The sequence below is a fragment of the Lissotriton vulgaris genome, chromosome 1_1, assembly GCF_964263255.1.
Source record: "Lissotriton vulgaris chromosome 1_1, aLisVul1.2, whole genome shotgun sequence".
NCBI lineage: Eukaryota > Metazoa > Chordata > Amphibia > Caudata > Salamandridae > Lissotriton > Lissotriton vulgaris.
This window is the reverse complement of record NC_141685.1, coordinates 1,071,626,743-1,071,648,529: the sequence shown is the minus strand read 5'-3', so window position 1 is coordinate 1,071,648,529 and position 21,787 is coordinate 1,071,626,743. Positions and strand designations below refer to the sequence as shown.

The following is a 21,787-nucleotide window of genomic DNA, read 5'->3' as shown; positions in this document are numbered from 1 at the left end:
ATTACAGGACCTGGCTCCAGCATGTTTTATGAAACACAAAAGCATCACATATACAGATTTGCGTGAGTTGGGAGCAAGGACCAAGTATTGTAAATACCACAAAATGTCTTTTACTTATTCTTTTGCTGTGCTATTTCTCCTTCCTAACTGATTACGAATCTCATTCTGCAGACTAACTGCTCAAAGAAAATGTACACAGAACGTCTGGGTTGAATGCAGCCTTCTTCCTTGAAGATGCTTTCACAGACTGATGCCTGAGAAAAGTGCGTCGAGCAGCACATGTTGCTGCCCTACACAGGTCTTCGATAGGGACATGCCCTTGAGAAGTCATAATAGTACCTCTGCTCTGGAGGAATTAGAATGAAGTCCTTAAGGAAACCAGCCCTCCCCTGACATCATACGATTTACAAATGCAAGAGACTTTCTACTTTGCATTAGTGACAGTAGCCCTATGTGGTTCATCGGAAGAAGAGACACCGGATGCTAAGAGATTCAAAAAGGGTTTGGCCTTTGTGACTACCACAATCATTTGAGAAAGTACAGGCAGGGAAAAACTAAACAGTATTACCCAAAAGAAGGGACCAAAAAGTAAAGCGAACGTCTGTCGCCTGCAGGATGCGTGTAAAAAACAGGAATTGTTTGTACCGGTTGGCGACTCAAGGGGTAGGGATGCGCAGACAGAGGCCTGCAAATGTTTTTGAAGTGTGTCAGCAATTTTTAGAATTTTCTTTCTAGACTAGTCGGCCAGCACAGGCAATCTCCATCTATTTGGGAAGGAAGGGTAGCAGGACTACAGAGAGTTCTTCAAGGACAGATTGGAAGGGACACAGGAGTTATTTCAGGAAGGCATATATATATAGGTGCTTTGGAAAAATTATCAGGGAGGCACAAGTATGGGATCTGGAGAGAATCGAAAACACCAATAACTTCCAGAGGGAGGGACTGACTGGAGCTAGGGAGAGATTTACAGGGGGCAAGCTTGACGTTTAAGCTTGACAGATCCAGTTTCACCAGATAAGAAATGCGGTTCTCCTTTCTTCAGTAAGTTTATTTTTCATATAACAGGGTAAAAAAATATAAGACTGTCCCAGAAAGATGGTCAGAGAGAATATAGTCAAAAGGTCCTTGCGGGACTTGTACATGGCCTTTCTCACAGCATCCACTGGTGTGATGTCATCCACCACTGGAAGGTGTGGGCCTAGCTACACATGGTGCTCAGGGCTTGGAATCTTCACACCACCCCTTGGATGGTCTCCATCCAATCCAGATAGAATGAGGGAAATTGTAGGCTGGTCTTCCTCATAGCATCCACTGGAGGAGGTTCATCCAACCGTTAAGGAGGCACTGGAAGCTGTGGACCTGGCTACAGGGGGTACTCCTCATCTTCATAGCACCCCTTGAATCGAGTCAACCCACTCCAGGTATAGGTGATGGAATTTGCTGGCCAGGCTGCGAAAGGGAGCATCATAGTTATCCATCTCCTTCTGTAAAAAAGCAATGAAAAGTCAGCTAAGGGCAAGAGAGAGAAGCTGCCTAATCAAGATCTGACAAAAGGCTGGAGAAAAAAGTAGTACTGACGCATTCAATCTACAATGCGATTTGCACAGCCAAGTTCATTATAGGAATGCAATAAATGCATTTGCAAGGGCAAAATTAAAATCCGGATTATACAAACAGGATTGTTGGAATTCAGCTTCACAAATGTGATTGCAAATAGAGACTAGAGAAATTCTGAAAGTAATAATGAGCGTATACGGAAAGTTACTCCACAGTGCTAAACAAAATAATGAAGTTAAGTATGAAAATGCATATCCGATTTAAATTTCTGTAATTCTGCATGTGCAAACGTCAGGTAAGTAAATATTACTGGAAAAAGGTAAACCGACCATATTTGATCAGAGGTAGTCCGCTAGGACACAGAGCTCATCTGATCATACCTGCCTTAATTAGCGGAGTACACAGGCGTGGATGGCGGCCCTGTGCTTCTGAAGATTAGGAGTGTGCAGTGGCCGCTTCCTTCAATAGGAGCTGTAGCACGAGTACCTGGTGGCGGTGGTGGTAATATTCTCCTCACGGTAGCGGCACTCGCGTTCCGATTATTGTTTGTCAGCAAATGCCGCCCTTCTGTCAGGGTCATCTATATTATGCCGCCGGTATGTAGCTCAGCAAGAAACAGTAACCGCATAACTTGTTAAAGAGATTGCTACTCGTTTCTCTGTTTTTTCTTTTTGTTTTATCTACAACTGACACGAAGTGGAAATGAAAGAGAAGACATTTTTAATGAATGCTGCTCCTTTTCCTTCTCTCTCTATATATATGAATGACACAAAGAGGGGATAGCAGTATGATAATAGAGAAGGCTTTTCCATTTCTTCTCTTATGGTTTCTTCATGTAGCAGCATGCTATGGAGCCAGCCTTTTAACAGCAGCTTATTCGTCGCTATTTGCGGCAGTTATGTGGAACATGCATGAGGAAGAGCTCTTTCCTGTTGCTGTTGTGCGCTGAATGCGTATCCTCCATTTTTGGATTCTAAAAGGTGCATCCTTCATGCTGTCACATAGTTTTTATCGTATTTTTTAAGGCAACAGCTTTCTATCATTCTGAAGTGATATTGGAAATCCATTTATCTTCATTGCCTTCAGTAATATACTCCAGTACTTCAATTCATTCTATTATTTTTACTTATATTTGGATGGTCACTAGTTCGAACTTGTTCTGTGGTGTATGGGTCGCATTTGTCTGCTATTAATTACTTCCCAGCTCTCTCTTCCAAAATTCAAGATGGCGAATGACCCTCACACATCATCTAGATCATCCTCCTCAGTCGCTAAACTAAAGAGACATAAGAATGATCCTCCTTCCCCCTTTCATACCTCACAAAATCCTGTTTTGGACTCTATTTTAGATGAGGTATGTGGTCTTCAGGCTTTTATGGTTACTAATTAACGAAAAGTTGAAACAAATTGAAGACTTCTGGATAATCATGAGGGCAAGGTTATGGAACTTGAACAGCGTGTTGGGGATCTCCAAGATATTTCTACTAAAATCCCTTTATTAGACCAAGAAATTCATAAACTAAAATTTCATACCGAAGATTTGGAAAATCGCATTTGAAGGTACAATCTTCGCCTTTAAGGCCTGCCGGAAAATATTGAAGGTCCAGATGAACAAGTTACTTACCTTCGGTAACGCTTTTTCTGGTAGATACAATATCTGCCTGTGGATTCCTCACCTTGTGAATATCCCCTTGCGTCAGCAACATTTGGAAATTCTTTTCGTAGCCTTGCGCCGACGTGGCCTTGGACGTCATAGAGACACGGCATCGCACGCGACTCCGCTCACGTCACCGACGCCTATAATAGGCCCACGCCGGCGTGATGACATCAGTTCCGCCCTTTTTTCCGTGCCTTCGAGGCACACGGAAGGACCAATGACAGTAGTGAAGCACAAAGTATACACAGTACACAATAGTCATAATAACACACACAGTGTGTAGCCATTGAAAGCAAACTTTTGAAATAGAACATTTTCATGACCACAAAATAAACACAATATCAAAGTGAAACAATACAGATATACTGGTATAGAAGAGTGGACAACGGGGAGGCGGGTGGGTCAGTGAGGAATCCACAGGCAGATATTGTATCTACCAGAAAAAGCGGTATCGAAAGTAAGTAACTTGTTCTTCTGATAGATACATTTGCCGTGTGGATTCCTCACCTTGTGAATAGAGTCCCACAGCAGTCCCCACTCCCGGAGGAGGCAGTCCACTCTTCTAAACCAGGAAATCATGGAGGACAGAGCGCGCAAAGTGACCGTCCCTCCTCACTTCGGAATCCAAGCAGTAATGCTTCACGAAAGTGTGGAGGGAAGACCAAGTTGCCGCCCTACAAATATCCTCCACAGGAACACCTCTAGTTAATGCTGAGGATGAAGATTTAGCTCTTGTAGAATGAGCCCTTAAACCCTCTGGTGGTTCCTTACCGGCCAAAGAGTAGCAGACCTTAATACAGAGGACGATCCATCTTGACAAAGTTCTCTTATGGACCGCTCTTCCTTTCTTGCAACCAGCAAACCCAATGAAGAGCTGGTCATCCAAACGACAGTCTTTAGATCTGTCCAGGTAAAAAGACACCGCCCTCCTGGGGTCCAGACGGTGTAATCTCTCCTCCTCCTTGGAAGGGTGAGGGGGAGGATAGAAGGTAGGGAGGGTAATGGATTGCCCAAGGTGGAAAGGAGACACCACCTTAGGGAGAAAAGCAGCCCTGGTCCTAAGAACCAATCGATCAGCATGAATGGCTAGGAATGGGGCCTTGGAACTAAGAGCTTGAAGCTCACCTACCCTCCTTGCTGAGGTTATTGCAACGAGGAAGACTGTCTTTAGACTCAAGAGCCTCATAGGACATTTGTGAAGGGGCTCAAAGTGAGCACCCATTAAAATGGTCAAGACAAGATTTAAGTCCCACTGAGGCACAATAAAAGGAGTAGGAGGGAACTTATTTGTGAGGCCCTTCAAAAACCTTAAAACAACAGGAGACTTAAAAAGAGATGGCTGGTCAGGCAAGCAGAGAAACGCCGACAGCGCAGAAAGATAACCCTTAACAGTGGCAACAGCAAGCCCTTGCCGCGCCAGAGAGAGAGCGAACTGGAGAACCTCAGACAAATGGGCTCTCAAAGGGTCAACAGACTTCACCCCACACCAAGTGACAAACTTTGACCATCTGTACGAATAAATGGTCTTAGTGGAGTCGCGCCTGGCTGACAAGATAACATCTACCACGTCAGGCGGGAGTGAAAAGGAATTCAGGTTGCCCCGTTCAATCTCCAGGGATGAAGGTGTAATGTCTGGAGGTGGGGGTGTAGAACCTGCCCCTCCACCTGAGAGAGCAGGTCTGCCCTGAGAGGGAGACGGAGCGGCAGGTGAGAGGAGAGGTGGAGAAGATCTGTGTACCACACCCTTCTTGGCCAATCCGGGGCGACCAGAATGACTTGGGCCCGGTCTTGGCGAATCTTCCTCAGAACCCGAGGAATCAAAGGTATGGGAGGAAACGCGTAAAGGAGTTGTCTTCCCCAACTCAACTGAAACGTGTCCCCCAAGGCACCTTGCATCGGATACTGGAGACTGCAGAATGACGGGCAGTGAGCATTCTCGTGAGTGGCAAACAGGTCCACCCGAGGAGTTCCCCACATCTGAAAGAGGTCGTGAACTACCTCCGGATGGAGCCTCCACTCGTGGTCGGCCGAGAACCACCGACTGAGAGTGTCCGCACAAACGTTCAGAACTCCGGCCAGATGATTTGCCATCAGACAAATCTGATGGTCCTGAACCCAGGACCAGAGACGCAGAGCCTCTCTGCAGAGACACTGCGACCCCACCCCTCCCTGCTTGTTGATGTACCACATTGCGGTCGTGTTGTCCTTCAGGACCTGGATCGACCGACCGCGAAGGGATGGGAGGAAGGCCTTGAGCGCCAGACGTATCGCCCGCAATTCTAGAAGGTTGATATGAAGCAATCTTTCCTCTGGAGACCAAAGACCCTTGACCTCCAGATCCCCCAGATGAGCACCCCACCCTAGAGTGGATGCATCCGTTATCACTGTGGCCACCGGAGGAGACAGATGAAAAGGCTTCCCTTGAGACAGGTTGCCTTCCACGCCCCACCAAGACAGATCCGCCGCAGCTTCTCTGGAGATCCTCACTGACTCCCTGAGATCTCCGTTGTGTTGATACCACTGTCTGCGGAGGCACCACTGGAGCGCCCACATGTGCCAGCGTGCATGGTTGACCAACAGAATGCAGGAAGCCATCAGACCGAGCAGACGAAGGACCTTCAGGACTGGAACAACCGCTCCATTGTAAAATAAAGGCATCATCTCCTGTATGTCGCGAATCCTTTGAGGAGGAGGGAATGCGTGACATACAGTCGTGTCCAGTACAGTACCTATGAACAGGTTGCGTTGGGAGGGCACCAGGTGAGACCTGGGTACATTTATCGAAAAACCCAACCTGTACAACAACTGGGTTGTCTCCTGCAGATGATGGAGCACTCTCTCTGATGACTCCGCTTTGATTAGCCAGTCGTCCAAATAGGGGAAAACCGGAATCCCCGACCTTCTGAGATGCGCAGCCACCACCGCCATCACCTTGGTGAAGACTCGTGGCGCAGTAGTAAGTCCAAAGGGAAGGACCGCAAACTGATAGTGTTGCGAACCCACAGTAAAACGGAGATACTTCCTGTGCGACTTCAGGATCGGGATGTGAAAGTACGCATGCTGTAAGTCGAGCGACACCATCCAGTCTTCTTCTAGCAGCGCTTGAAGAACCTGAGCAAGGGTGAGCATCTTGAATTTCTCTTGCTTCAGATAGAGATTCAAGATCCTGAGTTCCAGAATTGGACGAAGCCTGCCATCCTTCTTGGGAATCAGGAAATACCGGGAGTAGCACCCCTGACCCCTTTCTGGCTCTGGGACCACCTCAATTGCACCTTTTCTCAACAGAGTCAGCACTTCCTCCTGCAGAAGCAACAGATGTTCCTCTGTGCAATAACCTTGGCAAGGAGGGTAATTGGGAGGGAATTCCCGAAAGGGAAGAGCATACCCATTTTCTACAAGATTGAGAACCCAAAGATCTGATGTAACCGATTCCCAATCCTGTAGAAAATGGGTAAGCCGACCCCCCACCGGACCAACATGATCCTGAATGGCGGATCTAGGACTGCTTTTCTGAGGCTGGAGGGTTGGAGGAAGTGGAGGTGGAAGAGACTGGACGTCCAAGCGGACGTGCTCTTTGCTTTCCCCTGTACGACCTGTACATGGAATTTTGCTGCTGCTGCTGTTGCTGACCTTGTCGCTAATTCCGAAAGGAAGAGCGACCAAAACCCCTGAATCTCCTGTTGAATGAAGAGCCTCTGACCTGGAGACCCAAAGATTTTGCAGTCGCCCTACTGTCCTTAAATCTCTCTAGGGCCGTATCTGCTTTCTTCCCAAAGAGACCAGATCCATCAAAAGGAAGATCCAGCAAAGTCGCCTGAACATCCGCTGAAAAGTCTGAGGATTTCAGCCAAGCCAACCTCCTAGTGGCGACAGCAGTGCCCATGATACGTGCCACCGAGTCCGCAGTGTCCAGACCACTCTGTATCACTTGGCGAGCCGCCTGTGCATCCGAAATAACCTCCTCAAAATCCTTCCTGCTGGCTTCAGGAATCTTAGGAGCTAGAATTTGCAAAGAATCCATAAGGGCATGCACATACCTCCCCATCAGACAAGTGGCATTAGTCGACTTCAACGCCATGCTCGCAGAAGAGGTCTTTTTAGCAACCTGATCCTGCTTCTTTGCCTCTTTTTCACAGGGCACCTGGGGAAAGGCACTCACATTCTTTTTGGAGCAGGCTGCTTGAATGACTAGACTCTCTGGTGATGGATGAGACGTCAAAAAAGCAGGGTCTTCAGGTGCAACCCTGTACCTTCTAGCCACACTCTTAGACACCGCAGGAGCTGACAGTGGTTTCTTCCACACCTCCAAAATGGGCTCCGTTAAGGAGTCATTAAACGGAAGCAACGGTTCTACCACAGAACTAGGTGAATGCAAAACCTCAGTGAGAAGATTGGACATAAACTCCACCGTAGGCAAAGCAAATTGCAAAAGTTCCGCAGCCTTCCTCATCACCACATGATAAGGCTGGACATCCTTAGAAGGTGTACCAGAGCCTGAAGGCAACTCCCACTCCGCAGAGAAATCCAGGCAACCAGCGTCAGCCAGATCCTCAAAACAGTCCTCATCCAATTCACCTTCCTCCAAATCTGGATGGGACTCCCTTCTGGACCTCTCCTCACACGCTTCGCAGCCGGATCCACCAACGGCTCCGACGGAGTCTGGAACGACGTTGGCAACAAATCCGAAGGCCCAGCGGGATGCTCTCGAGGCCGTTTAGGAGCGGGTGACGCCGGAACCTGCGTTGACGACTTCGGCGGAGCCGGAAACTGCCAATGCGGCGTCGGAGCCGGCATATATGGCATAAATGGAGCAGGAGGATAGGAGTGAGGGACTCCTAGATTGAAAGCCAGAGGACCGTTGGGACCCGAGGGTGCGCCAGAGGGGTACCACGCCCTTGAAAAGACGCCATACATAGCGTTCAGAAACGCCGATGGGTCCTGGCCTGGGGTTGGAAAGGGTGGCTGTAAACCCCCAGGCTGGTCTTGAGGAGGGATTGGATTCGGCTCTTCGGCAGGCGCAGAATCCACCACGACTCCGAAGGCGAGACTTCACCTTCTGGTTCCGAGACTTCCAGCGTAACCACCTTAGAACGCACCTTTTTCGGTGACCTCGACCTCGACTCCTTACCGGAACGACGTCGGGACTCACGCCTACTCTTTTTATGTTTCATCTTCGACTTCGAAGCATGGTCTGATGCGGACCTCATAGACGACCCCTCTCGAGATCCGGATCTTGACTTCGACCTCGACCTCGCCCTTCGAGAACGAGACCTCGAAGATTTTCCTTTTCCAGCCTTCAGCTTCGCTACCAGGAGCTTGGTCTCTCTCTCCCTCAGGTTCTTCGGGTTCATCTTCCGACAAGAGGAACATCCATCCATATCGTGATCGGAGCTCAAACACCAGATACAGTCCTCGTGCGGGTGAGTTATGGACATCATCTTCCCGCACTCCCTGCAGGGCTTGAAGCCTGTCTTCTTTGTCGACATCACCGAAGTTACAAGAAACAAAGAAGCAGAAAGTGGTAACTAAAAGGCAACAAAGTACCAGTTGGCTACTGTGATTACCGAAACCGTTAGCGTCGATGACACGGAAAAAAGGGAACTGATGTCATCACTCCGGCGTGAGCCTATTATAGGCGTCGGTGACGTCAGCGGAGTCGCGTGCAATGCTGTGTCTCTATGACGTCCAAGGCCACGTCGGCGCGAGGCTACGAAAAGAATTTCCGAATGTTGCTGACGCAAGGGGATATTCACAAGGTGAGGAATCCACACGGCAGATGTATCAATCAGAAATTTTATCTTTTCAGAAAAAAATCCTGCCGTAACTCTTAGATCTTCAATCTTCATCACCTCTTAACATACAATGGGCGCATCGTTTGGGTCGTCTTCAACCTAACTCTAACATACCATGTGGCATCATCATGCTTTTCTTGGAGTTTACTGAATTGATGCATGTCTTAAAAGCTGTCAAATCCAAACGACGTCTCTCATGGTCAGGTCATAATATTTTTATCTCACAAGATGTTTCAAATGCAACAAATGCACGTCGTAAGGAATTTTTGGCTCTCCGTCCTCAGATGAGACACTTGAATATTCAATATGGTATTCTCCACCCATCTCTCTGCAAAGTTACTCATGAAGGAAGGTCACGTTCTTTTGCTGACCATGCTAAACTGAAACTCTCTCAATAATATCTCTCCTCGAAATATGGAAAACTAATGCTTTAATTTGTTCTTAGTTTTCCTAGTTGATTGGTTGTTGTTGTTCCTATATTTATACATTTACCTTCCTTCTCTTGATTGTTCTTTCTTTAAATTACTATTATTTTTATTTTCTTTCTCTCCTTCACTCTTTATCTCCTATTACTATTACACATGTTCTTATTTCTGAGGCTTTTTATCATTATTTATTTACTTGTACCGCTGTCTTTGCTTTTGTCGTCCCCTAACCCCATATGTCTTGTTGCTTGTTTATATTCAGGTCTGGATTCTTTTCCTTGATCTGCTTACTTTCCTCATTTTTCTGTTTCTCACTTTACCCTCTTTATCTCTTTTTCTATCATCCTATTGTCTTTCTACGGTGCATTGTCACTATACATTTTTTGTCTGTATAAATGTCTCATTATATTTTCTCAAGTGCTTATCTTTCTTTAATATGTCACTTGTTGCTTGTGCCTATTAGTGTTATTTGCTGTTGTATATTTTGTTTTTTGTATTCATCTAATAAGTGGTGTTTTTTTCCTTCCAGTTGTTCTCCTGAAGTGTCTCATCTCCATTTATGCCTTACCTTCCCACTCTTCCATTATGTGTAATATTGTCACATAGAATGTCCGTGGTCTTGGGAACCCCGTCAAAAGGCAAAAGGTACTCTCTCATTTGTCTAAACTGAATTCTCATGTTTCTCTTATTCAAGAAACATATTGTAATGATGTAGAATCCCTTAAATTGAAAAGAAAATGGGTGGGTCAAGTTGTTTATTCTCCACCCTCTAACCGGAAAGGTGGTGTAGCTATACTATTTCATAAATTGATCCATGTACACATTTTATCTACGCAACATGATAATGATGGACGATGGGTAATGGCAAAGGTTGTTATACAAAATAAAGAACTTATTATTTAATATTTACGGCCCCGTTAAACCAGACCCAGATTTTTGGAACAGTATTACGATCTTACTATCCTCTATTGATTGCCCAAAAATTATTGTTGCTGGGGACTTCAATCAATGGTTAGACCCATTTTTGGATAGACAATCCAAACGTAAATTTAATCCTGACAAAACTCATAAATCATTTCAATCTGCCATTGCCTCTCGTTCATTATACAATGTTTGGAAGACCTGTAACCCGGATACCCTTGAATTTACTTTTTTCTCTAATGTCCACCATACTCGTTCTAGAATTAATTATATTTTGGTTAGTAAACCCTTACTCCCATCTATTCAATCTCTGAGATTGGATCTATGTTTATTTGTGATCATGCACCCATTCTTTCTACTATGACCATCCCAGAGTTCTACAAAATGTGGTTATTGGAAACCTAATAACTCTCTGTTAGATACTGAATTTGTAACTGAGGCTACTACCTTTATTAATGAGTTTTTTACTCTTAATAACCCTTTAGACAGCTCCATTACTAATAACTGGGATACCTTTAAGGCTTCCTTCCGTCATTTTGCTATTTCATACTCAGTAAAAAAAGAAGAAAATCGCTAAAGTAAAGTACGCAACTCTATTACATCAGGTGAAACTTCTGGAATATAATTATTTTACTTCTAGATCTTCCTCTGTTCATCATGAATTAATTAAGGCCAAATCTGCTCTTAACAAGCTTGCCAAAATGGATGCATGTAATGTTCTTCAAATTAAGTCTAAATATCATGGAGGTCAAAATAAAGCCGGCAAGATGTTGGCCAATTATTTAAAAATTAAATCTGAACATAAAAATATAGGTCCTATTCTGAATGACTACTAATAATTTGGTGTCCTCTGATGAAGATATTGCTACTGCATGCCAAGATTATTATCAGTCATTATATTCCAATGATACGCATCCCTCTGCTCAAAATTTACACAACTTTTTTTCGGACCTACCTAATCCACTTCTGCTTCCTGATAAATTTGAACTATTTGAAGGAGGTATTACGCTTCAGGAGATAACGGAAGCCATTAAATCCTTAATTTTTTAATTTTTTTTTATTAAATCGAAGGCACCAGGTCCTGATGGTCTTTCTGTGGATTTTTTTTTCACTTTTTCCTCTATTTTTGCTCCCAAACCTCTCGCCCTTTTTAACTCATCCATTATGGACTCCAAAGCATTTGGTTCTTTTATGGAGGCTTTAAATGTCCTTTTTCCCAAATCTGACAAGGATCATTCCCTCTGTAAAAACTATCGCCCCATTTCATTAATCAATTACGACTAAGATATCCGCTAAAATTCTCGCCACTCCCCTTGAGAGTATTATTCCACTATTGGTTAAGACAAATGAAACTGGTTTTGTTAAGGGAAGGTTGGCTTCGGACAATGATCGGATGTTTGCTAATGTCATCTCTTTCGGGAGAAAGTATAAATCCTCACTTGCAGCATTGTCCTTAGATGCCGCAAATGATTTTGATCGCATAAACTGGCAATTCATGTTTACTACACTGAAATAGTTTTTTTTTTCCAAATTTAATTTCTTATGTTAAATTGTTATATTCTTTTCCTCGTGCCAGTATTTTTGTTAATTACCATTATTTTAAGTATTTTCCGTTATATAGAGGTACACACCAAGGCTGTCCCCTTTCGCCCTTGTTATTTCTTTTATGTCTCAAACCTTTCCTTGAGCGTATTCAAATTAATTCTTGTATTTCTGGCTTTTCACATAATTCTATAGAAACTAAATTGTCAGCATCTGCGGATGATATTCTAGTATATATGTCTGATCCTAATACCTCCCTCCCTCCCATTTTGGATGAAGTTCGGTTATATTCTAGTATCTCAGGATATAAATTGAACTTTTCTAAGACAGAAGTCTTACACTTGAACTCTTTTTGCAATCAATATATGTTTAATAATACTAATTTTACCTTGTGTCCCACAAAAATTAAATATCTTGGTATTTGGTTTTTCTCTACCTTATCTAACACCATTAGTTATATGTTTAATGTCCCAATGACCAAAATACAATCATTCCTTCAGTCATGGTCCCCCCTTCATTTGTCATGGTGTGGTAGAGTAGATACTATGTATGTGCCAATTGCCTCTATACTGTGTCACGATGCCTACTGATGATTTTGTTAAAATTAATAAAACACATTTGAAACTAAAACTAAACTAAAATGATGATTGTGCCCCATGTCCTTTATACACTATCCAAGCTACCTTTTCGAATTCCTGCTTCGTATTTTTCACAGATTAATTCTATTTGTACAAAGTTTTTATGGAATAACAAACACCCTCGCATTTCTTTTCTGAAACTTAAGCGTTCCAAAACTGAAGGTGGCGTACGTTTTCCTGATTTTAAATCTACCATTCTGCATTTTTAATTCATCAATTTTTTGCTTTAACTTATGATTTTGCTGATATCCCTATCCCTCGTTGGATTGTTTTTGAGCGTTCCCTATTAAAGGATTTTTCCTTTCGAGATATAATATATGTCTATTTGCACCTTCATATCATATAATCCCATTTTAAAATATTCCCGACAAATACTATATAATATTGTCTCTGACGGTCTTGATTCTTATTAATGTTTTTTGTCTACCACGATCTGGTATAATAAATGTATCAAATGTAAACGTAAATCATTTTATTACGAACATTGGAAGGAGAAGGGAATTATTTTCATTCATCAATTAATCCAACATAACTGTCATTCCCTTCCAGGAATTACAATCACAATATCATTTACCTGATTCATTCTTTAATGAATATATTTTAATATCAACAGCTTTGCACTCCTATCTATCCTCCAATAATTTCCTGTTAACTTCTCCCTTACTTACTTCTCCCTCACCATTATATAGTGTTTCTCAGGAGCATAGACCTAAGGCTGCCTTTATTTATAAGATGTTGTTATCCCTGTAACTGAACGCCATAAATCCCATGTTGAATTACTCTGGGAGGCAGACTTATCTTTGTCACACCCTATCTCTGCTTGGGATAAAGTATGGCTCAAGTTATTCAAAACGTCTATTGCCGCACGTATTACTCAATCCCTTTACTTTATTTACAGTAGAGCTGTTATTATCCCTGTTTATATATCCAAGCTTTCCCCTACTTTCTCATCCCTATGTTGGTCTTGTTCTGAATCTACTGGGACTTTAGTTCATCAGCTTTATGACTGTTCTAATGTATTAAAGTTTTGGCAATCTATTTGGTCTAAATGTATGACAATATTTCAATGTAATATTCCATTAACATTACAAAATGTTTTTCTAGGTTCCTTCTCACCTGACTTTGATGTTCCTAATCATATTACTTTGTTGTTTGATTTATTTATCCCTATTGCATTTAAAGTGATTTTGTACTGTTGGAAAGAAAATTCTAAATCATCATCATGGAACTATATTTGTGACGAACACACAGAATTGGTACAGTTTCTTCTCTTACTCTTTCTCAGAAAATTAAATCTGACCTCCTTTGGCTACCTTTTACTTCCTGTCTTTCTACTCCTGCACCAGCATCTTAATTTCTTACTTTTCCCGAATTTTCTCTCTCTTCCTTTCTTTTCTCTTTCTCTTCTATATCTCTTTTGTTCCTTTTCTTTTCTTCTATCATTTTCTTTTTCACCTTTTTTATCTTCTCTTTTATAGAATTATTTGGTCATTTTTTTTATTAATTGTTATGTTTTATTCATAATGTGTTGAAAAAGTAATAAAAAATTATTTAACAAAAAAAAAGAAATTTGCTCCAAGCATAGGGGTAATCTTAAGGGAGCACATGCCAAATGTTGCCACCCAGATCTTTGTGGAATGGCTCTATACAATTTAGCAGGCCGGAAAATAGGCAGACAGGGTGGGTCTATAGCACTTCATCAGACTTAAATAGCCATATATATTATGTATTTCTAGGACAGAAAGGTGGCCAGAGTATCACAAATGGACTGAATATATGAGAGGTGGAGGAGGACCATTCATTTAAGTGAGTGGAGTTGTGTAGAGTGAGACTTCACATTTAATCCAGAGTAAGAAAGAGGCCTGCTCTTGTAGCTGAAATGAGATAAAGCCATCATCTTAAAAGGGAACTGATTGTATGAGCCCTGTCTCAACAACTGGCTACAACATCGCTGTTCTTTAGAGTGGGAGCAACAGAATGACTACCTCAGTAACCAAGTGTGAAACGAAGAATCTTTCTTTAGGATGGAGAAAGTGGAAACTTAGTGCGACAGGTTGACTTTGCTTTTAACACAAAATGAAGAGGTTGCCTCCTTAAGTGCTGTAGGTACAGTATACAGACTTGTGCAGTCTCATTACACAACAGAGGCAGAGACAAATTTAAACAGAATGAGAAAGAGGTCCACTATCTAAAGAAATAAAGGGAGGGAGAAGAGACAGCACTTGGGAACTGGAATGCATTAATCACAGGATACATCACAGCTGCTGCCTGGAGAGGTGCTCCCTCAACAATACTCACTGCAGACGTTTCGATATACTCCATGCCATTCTGCGCTGCCCACTCCTCTGCCTGTGGGCGCCCCACCACTCTTCGCCCATCAAGGTCTGACTTGTTACCAACCAGCACTCCTGCAGAGGAAGGCGAGACTCTCAGAGCAGCAAGCAACTGCATGAAAGAGAAGTGTTCTTCCAAAGGAAGGTAAAGGCAAAAGAGAGGAATCCATGACACCATATTATGTACATGCAGAAGCAACTTAGATCCAACAAAAGTTCTGCACTGTCAGTTGATTCACATGCTCAGAAAATTCCCAGTCTTTTGAGGGGGGAGGGGGTGGCGACACATTTTAGGCCTAAACATCATAAAGAGGTTCCACGTTGTGTCTTCACCATCATAGAAGCCAAAATGTCTATACAAAGATTTGTAAATGAAAAGTTTTATGAAGTTCATATGTGTTACAGTTTAACAAATCTGCAAAGATTTGTTAATTTAACAAGCTGGAGAACATTTATGTATAAAAATCTTTTTTGCAGAATATTTGTTTCTGGAAAAACATTTTTTTCCAAGAGAAACAGGACAACAATTTTATGCAACAAAAAGCCAACTAACTGAGCCAACTCAAGAAGATATTTCCAAATATAATCCCTGGTGTAGTTCCTTTCACAAAACATATTACCCATAACAATTACATCACTAATGTTAGCCTAAAATAAAGAAAAGATGCAGTAGATTTCGAAAAATGGGGTGTCCAGTGTGCGTTTTAAACACAGCTGTACAAAAAGCAGATGATAAGACAGGGATGATCTCCTAGTAGTTTCTTCTCCTAATAGGGAATCAAAAGGTGGTGATGAAATGTTTCACTACTTTTGGTCTTGATGAATTAACTATTAGGAAGATCAATAATGTACTGTGTTATTCTTCAATCCAAAATTAGTTTTAGGGATATGCTAATCCTCAAAATATCCATCCATCACTTTCCAAGAACATAAAAAGATATCCTGATCAAAAGTAATTTCGAAAATTGTTGTTACTAATACTTTGTTGCAACAAATAAGGCTTTACCCATTGCCAGAAATATAAATTAGTAATGATAAATTCACATATGCTGCTATATTTACTTAGAGTTTGTTAAAAACAAATTGATTTCACATGGCACCCTTTTTTTGATCAGTGAGGGTCCTTGCCCTAGGAGGAATGCTTGCAGCACTATTTCTTTCCCCTTAAAAATATACAGAAACATCTATTTACCTGCTATCTATTTACCTGTAACTGGTTATGGATATGCTTTCTGAATTCAATGTTGCAGAGATTCTGTTTGGAAATATATAACTGTGCCTGGGATCATATGACGTCAGATTGTGGGGACTGAGTCACCATACCACATTGCACCTATGGGCTCAAATAGAACCAGCTCAAAGTACCCTACCTCCCCATCTAACCTACCCAGAGTAAAAGGTTTATTGGCAATCTGGATCACAACACTCTAGTACCCGAGGGAACCGTGGAAACAGATCATCACCTTTCGCTTCTCACCTATGCAATTCCATAATAAACAAGAGAAATACACAAGGAAAGTTAATATTTATTGTAATTATCGTGCTCTATTATGAAGCAACTGTGCTGCGACTAGAAAACATATACATCTGAGCAAAGTAATCAACATTACAAGGAAACTGTATACAATGAAAAGCCTTATGGCGAATGATACATTTGTCGAATCCTACCCTCATTATGTGAGCACAGGAATATATCAATGATCTCTGGGATTAGAACAGGACCTTTTACCAGGTATTTTGCATTTGGGTGGTCTGCATAGTAGGCGTACACAAAGTTGACAAAAGGCTGAAGCGCCCGTTCCATTACCTGTCCCTATGCAAGAATCCTCCTCTCTGTTTTCCAAAAGGCATGTCTTGATTTATATGATAAAAAGGACAATGTTGAACAACATCAGCTGTGTCTTTGAGTTGTGGCTCAATGTTACGAGATGTTGCTGACCAATCATAGCAAAAAAGGCCACCATGTTGTTCGACCTTGTACGAAACATTCCGACTGAATCCCAAGAAGAAGAACTGAATAGTAACATGTACAGCGTATTTCTAACATAATATGGCAAAAAATAAACGTTATATGTGGACATCTCTCCTAGCAGAGGGTAAACAGGAATCAGCTGGGCTGAGACTCTGACACAGCGACGACCTCGCAATGACAGCAGAGTGCTCCTCAAATTTGAGAACGGGAATAATTGTGCATTTATAAAAATAGTTTCCATGTTTCCGTGTCAAGGCAGCAGCATGGTGGACATTGTTTATATTCTCTGTGATAGCCCTGCCGCTTCATGGACGAATAATAGACAACAATATTTGCACAATGTGTGCCAAGCCTTCTAATGAATGTTGAAGGTATCGCAATAGTGTACTTACGAAGTGGAATTGTGAGCATGTGCTTTCAGAGAAACTAATCCTGCACTGTCATGCAAGCAAATGTGTGTCAAAAGTTGTGTCAAAGAAGAAGGCAACTTAAGAAACGTGTAAATGTAAAAAGTCAAAGTTCTTCCTGGGCCAAACCTAGCCACTTGACACTGCATATGCTTGTTTGACCTCATCAGGGACAAGCGAAGAAAATGTAGGAATTAGTGCATCCTCACTTTGTGGGGATGTTTGGATAAACTGCAGGGGACCAATGGACTTCCACTAAAAGGATTTAATAGGAAAATGTAACATTTTTCCAGAATATTTGCTTGAATGGTGCGCTGTATGCCACCCTCAATTTGTATATCCAAATCATATCATCTGTCTGAAGGGACTGTACGCTTATCTGGGCTTTCAACTGTAACAACGTTATTAGTTGCTCTCACTGCCAGAAGCTCCTGGAGATTCCGGTGCCCTATAGTGACTTCTGCCTCACTGTCTAGGAAAGCCATATCAACTCCTGTTCAAGAGGAGAGTTCTCAGTGTTTATGACATACTTTGCAGTTATAGCAGCACTTTCTTTTTCTGAAATTGGGGTTTAAATGGATGAGGTTTTTCCTCCTCCTTTATCTTCATGTCAGACGAGCATAGTGAGTCCCTCTTCGGTTTCAGGAACCCTTCTGGTCTGCGATCATAACTTCCTCCTTTCTCGCACTGCTAGTCATTTGAGTCCTGAAAGGAATGAAGAGAACGAGTATCAGAAATCTGATACCTGTCTGGAGCTTTGATTTGTATGCAATCACATCAATTATAGCTCTTCTCTGGTGGCTCCAGGGGGTGGAGAACCTCCTCGAGGTTTACCTTTTTCTTTTTGTTTAGATTTGTCCCATTGTTTTCTAACACACTCAGGGTTCCTCTTGGCTTCCTTGTCATAACTAGGTTTGCCAAGTGGTGGTTTAGTAGGTCTGGTTCCCAAATTATTGTCTTAATGAAGTATAGACACCTGCAATAATTATAGGTAGCTCACATTCTTGGTTGGCTTGAACAACCGCTGAGAGCTGCTGCTGCATAGCCAAACAAGCTGCTTCACATTTAATGTTGGGTAGAATCACTGCAGACACCACAGTAAAATTTCCCATTAGTCTCATCCTCAAATTCAGGTCAGCAGCTGCCCAGTATTCGATGTGTATTTGTTTTAACACCTCCAGCAAGGCTGACATAGTCTGAGTATCATGATTTATGGCATAGACTGCAGCAAAGACTGTACCCCAAGTGTTACAGTCACTTATTCCAGGAACCATTCCATGGGGTAAGCCCATAGTCTATATTCTGTCCTTGTCTTAGTCTTATGATACCATAAGGGGAAATGCGGCTTCCAGATGATCAATTTTTTGGGTGATCCAAAATGGAATTTCCTCTGGATTAGTAGGAATTTTGCCCATAACTGAATGAACAGTTACAGGACTTATTGAAGGCACTGCAGGCAACTGGCCTGGTCTTGGCAGGCCAACCCTTGCTGGAGCAGCCAAAAAGGTGTGCAAAACATATTGAGTCAAGTGTCTATATAGTCTATCTACACCACTGTATAATTGTTGTAGCTCTTGAGCAGTGCGATTCGCTAAATGAGGGAATGGTGTATAACCAGCTAATGCTGTCCAGGTGGCCCCTTCATTACTAAGGGGACCTGTGCATACTGGTTCAAGTACATGTGGAAGAGTACCGCGGAGCCATCTTTGATGTTCTCAGTGTGAAAGTGGTATTTCTAAGAGCACATAATCTCTATATTGTTGTGGTGGGTAAACAACTGTGTATTCATAGAATGTGTTGGTATTAGCATCCAAAGCCGAAAAATTGACCCAAGTATAAAAGACTTCAAAGCAATAGCCATCATGGGCTTCAACTATGAACATAAATCCCCACCTGAATTAGTAAGTCTATGCAATGTTACAGTCGCATTTATGGCAGGTCTGCAATTGTCTACAATGCGGGCAGGCTATGCCATGATCAGAACAGCAATGTGAACCAAGTGCAAACACAAAAAAGGGTTATCCTTTTAAAATGTAAATCTTGAAAAAACAGTTAAAATTAGGTGCTTCCTAAAAAACTCTCCAGGATTAATCTCCAACACCATGGATGTCTCCGGTGGTAGGTGCAAGGAGTGTTGTGAACATGCACAAGCACTACTTAGGAGACCTGTTAAATGAGTACCAGACCATTGTATGTAGCACCATGTTGAACGGATTCTGTTTGGACAAAGAAATGTGCCTGGGATCATGGGATGTCAGAATGTTGGGACTGAGTCACCATACCACATCAGTACCAATGGAGCCAAATCTGACTAGCTCAAGGTGCCCCACCTACCCCCCTAACCTTCCCAGAGTAACAGGTGAATTGGCAACCTAGAACACAACCCTATAGTCTCAAAGGGAACAGTGGAAACAGATGATCACCTTTTGCTTCTTACTCATTCTTGTCCTTAATAAACAAAAGAAAGAGAAAAGGACATTTTAATATATTTATTTAAACCATTGTGCTCTATTACGAAGCAACTGAGCAAAGTAATCAACATTGCAGGCAAACTGTATACAATGAAAAGCCCTATCCTACCGAATGATATATTTGTCTAAGCCCATGCTCACTACCTCAGCACAGGAACACATCAATGATCTCTGGGATTCGAAGCAGACCTCATACCTGGTATTTTGTAGTTAAGTGGTCCGCAGCGTAAGTGTAAACTCAGTTTATGAAAGACTGGGGCACCCATTTCATGACCTATCTCTCTGCAAGAACCCTCCTCTCTGTTTTACAAAAGGCAAGTCTTGGTTTAGATGATAAAAAGTACTGTGTTGGAAAACAACAGTTGTGCCTTTGTGTTGTGTTTAAACGTTACGAGATGTTGCTGACCGATTCACAGAAAAACAGGGCTCCATGCTGTTCGACCTTAATAACATGTACAGAGTATTTCTAAAATAATATCATTGCACAAAATAAATGTGTTATATGGGGCTGTATGAAGCAAACATGTCATAAAACATGCAGTTAGGCTAAAATAAGGGAGAATCAAGTGAGCCCTAAAGGGAACTTACTACACAACAAACAGTAGAATATCTCCACACATGCGAGGGATCCCCAGAAGGCAACTTTTACAAATGATTTATAGGTGCAAAAAATGCCTGTAAGAGACAATATTTTTAACATAACTTTTTCGTTTTTCATAAACACAGTTCAAATTAGTCAAGTTACAAACACAGCATATTTCTCTAAAACACCACTGTATTAACCCTTTTTGAAGCTGAAATTAAAAGGAAAATGAAGCCTCTCATAGGCTGAACATGCATAGTGCTAATCTGAAACTGCAACTTCAAGAAATTCCAAGGCAGCCAGCCTTCCCATGCTGCACTGGAAGATCCGTGAAGCAGTAAGTTTTGGAGGTACAATGGAAGGATCATCTTTAACAGACGTTTCAGCACATTTGGAGACAACTGGGAGGTGGAGGTTTGTTTCTGAATTCAGCGAAAATATCCATGACAGAGAACTAAGATTACAGGTAAGTATATGTTCCTTCAGTCACGGTATTCTCTCTGATATCCATAACAAGTAGTAAAGAATAGCAAGAGGCTATCCGCACAGGCTCAGAGGAGGGTTCTAAATGCAAAGAAGAGGTAATGGAGGTAAATATCCTAGGCAAATAAGTCGTACAAGGGGGCAATGACCCACCAGATCATCAGTCCTGGAGTCAGTCAATACAATAACACTTGGTAATAATATGGACACAGGGCTCGACAAATCCACTCGCATTTGCGAGGGAGAATGGATGAGGACGAGCTATTTTTAGGTCCTACTCGCCCTTTCTGGCGAGTAGAAAAACAAACTAACTTTTGTCCTCTGTCTTTGAAAACGGAGCAAAAGTGACAAGATAACAAGATTTAAAGGCATTTTTATTGCTCACAAAGGGACTGAGCAATAAAGATGCCTTTAAATCTTGTTAACTTGTCACTTTTGCTCCGTTTTCAGGGACAGAGGTCGAGTTAGTTGCAGTTGGGTCGAGGGGATTTTCCAAGTTACTAGACCTGCAGGACTAGTACAATTTTTCAGATTTGTCGAGCCCTGGGACAGACCTCCAGCTAAGTGCTCTGTAGATCTTGAAATGGAAACATTTCTTATCAGAGCAGTAGTAGCTGCTTCCTCCTCTTGACCCCTAGTAGAAACGTCTTCAAACTGTGGGAGTTGGCGCGTTTCCAGGCTGACTTCATTTACATGCAGCCCCTGAAGTGTTTAAAATAATATATGGGAAATTTCATAAAGTAAAATAACTTACCAACGATTAGCTTAACTTGCATTTGTTTTTCGTTTAAGAGTTCATCATTATCACATATGCACTTAACTTAAAGTGACAAACAAAACACTTCGCTATTTTGTTCTTTTTAGGCACATTTTTCCCCTTCCCCCACCACACTAGTTCACTGTAGATGATGGGAAAAGTTGATAGTTTATCTAAAGGGCTGAAAGGTCCTAGCCTGAAAGAGAAAGCTCTATGAATATGCAAGTCATTATTTAAAAATTCGATTAT

The 21,787-nt window shown here is 42.1% G+C and overlaps 1 protein-coding gene across 1 annotated transcript in view; it reads right to left on the bottom strand.

The window, feature by feature from the left end:
- Positions 1-1,027: 1,027 nt before the first annotated feature.
- IFT27 (intraflagellar transport 27) overlaps positions 1,028-21,787 on the bottom strand; it is a 138,109-nt gene continuing 117,349 nt past the window's right edge. The window contains exons 6-7 of the mRNA XM_086936458.1: positions 14,831-14,940; positions 1,028-1,484 (exon numbers count right to left, since the gene is read on the bottom strand). Coding sequence (XP_086792584.1) covers positions 1,386-1,484; positions 14,831-14,940 — 209 coding nt within the window. The 3' untranslated portion in view covers positions 1,028-1,385. The remainder of the gene's footprint in view (positions 1,485-14,830; positions 14,941-21,787) is intronic.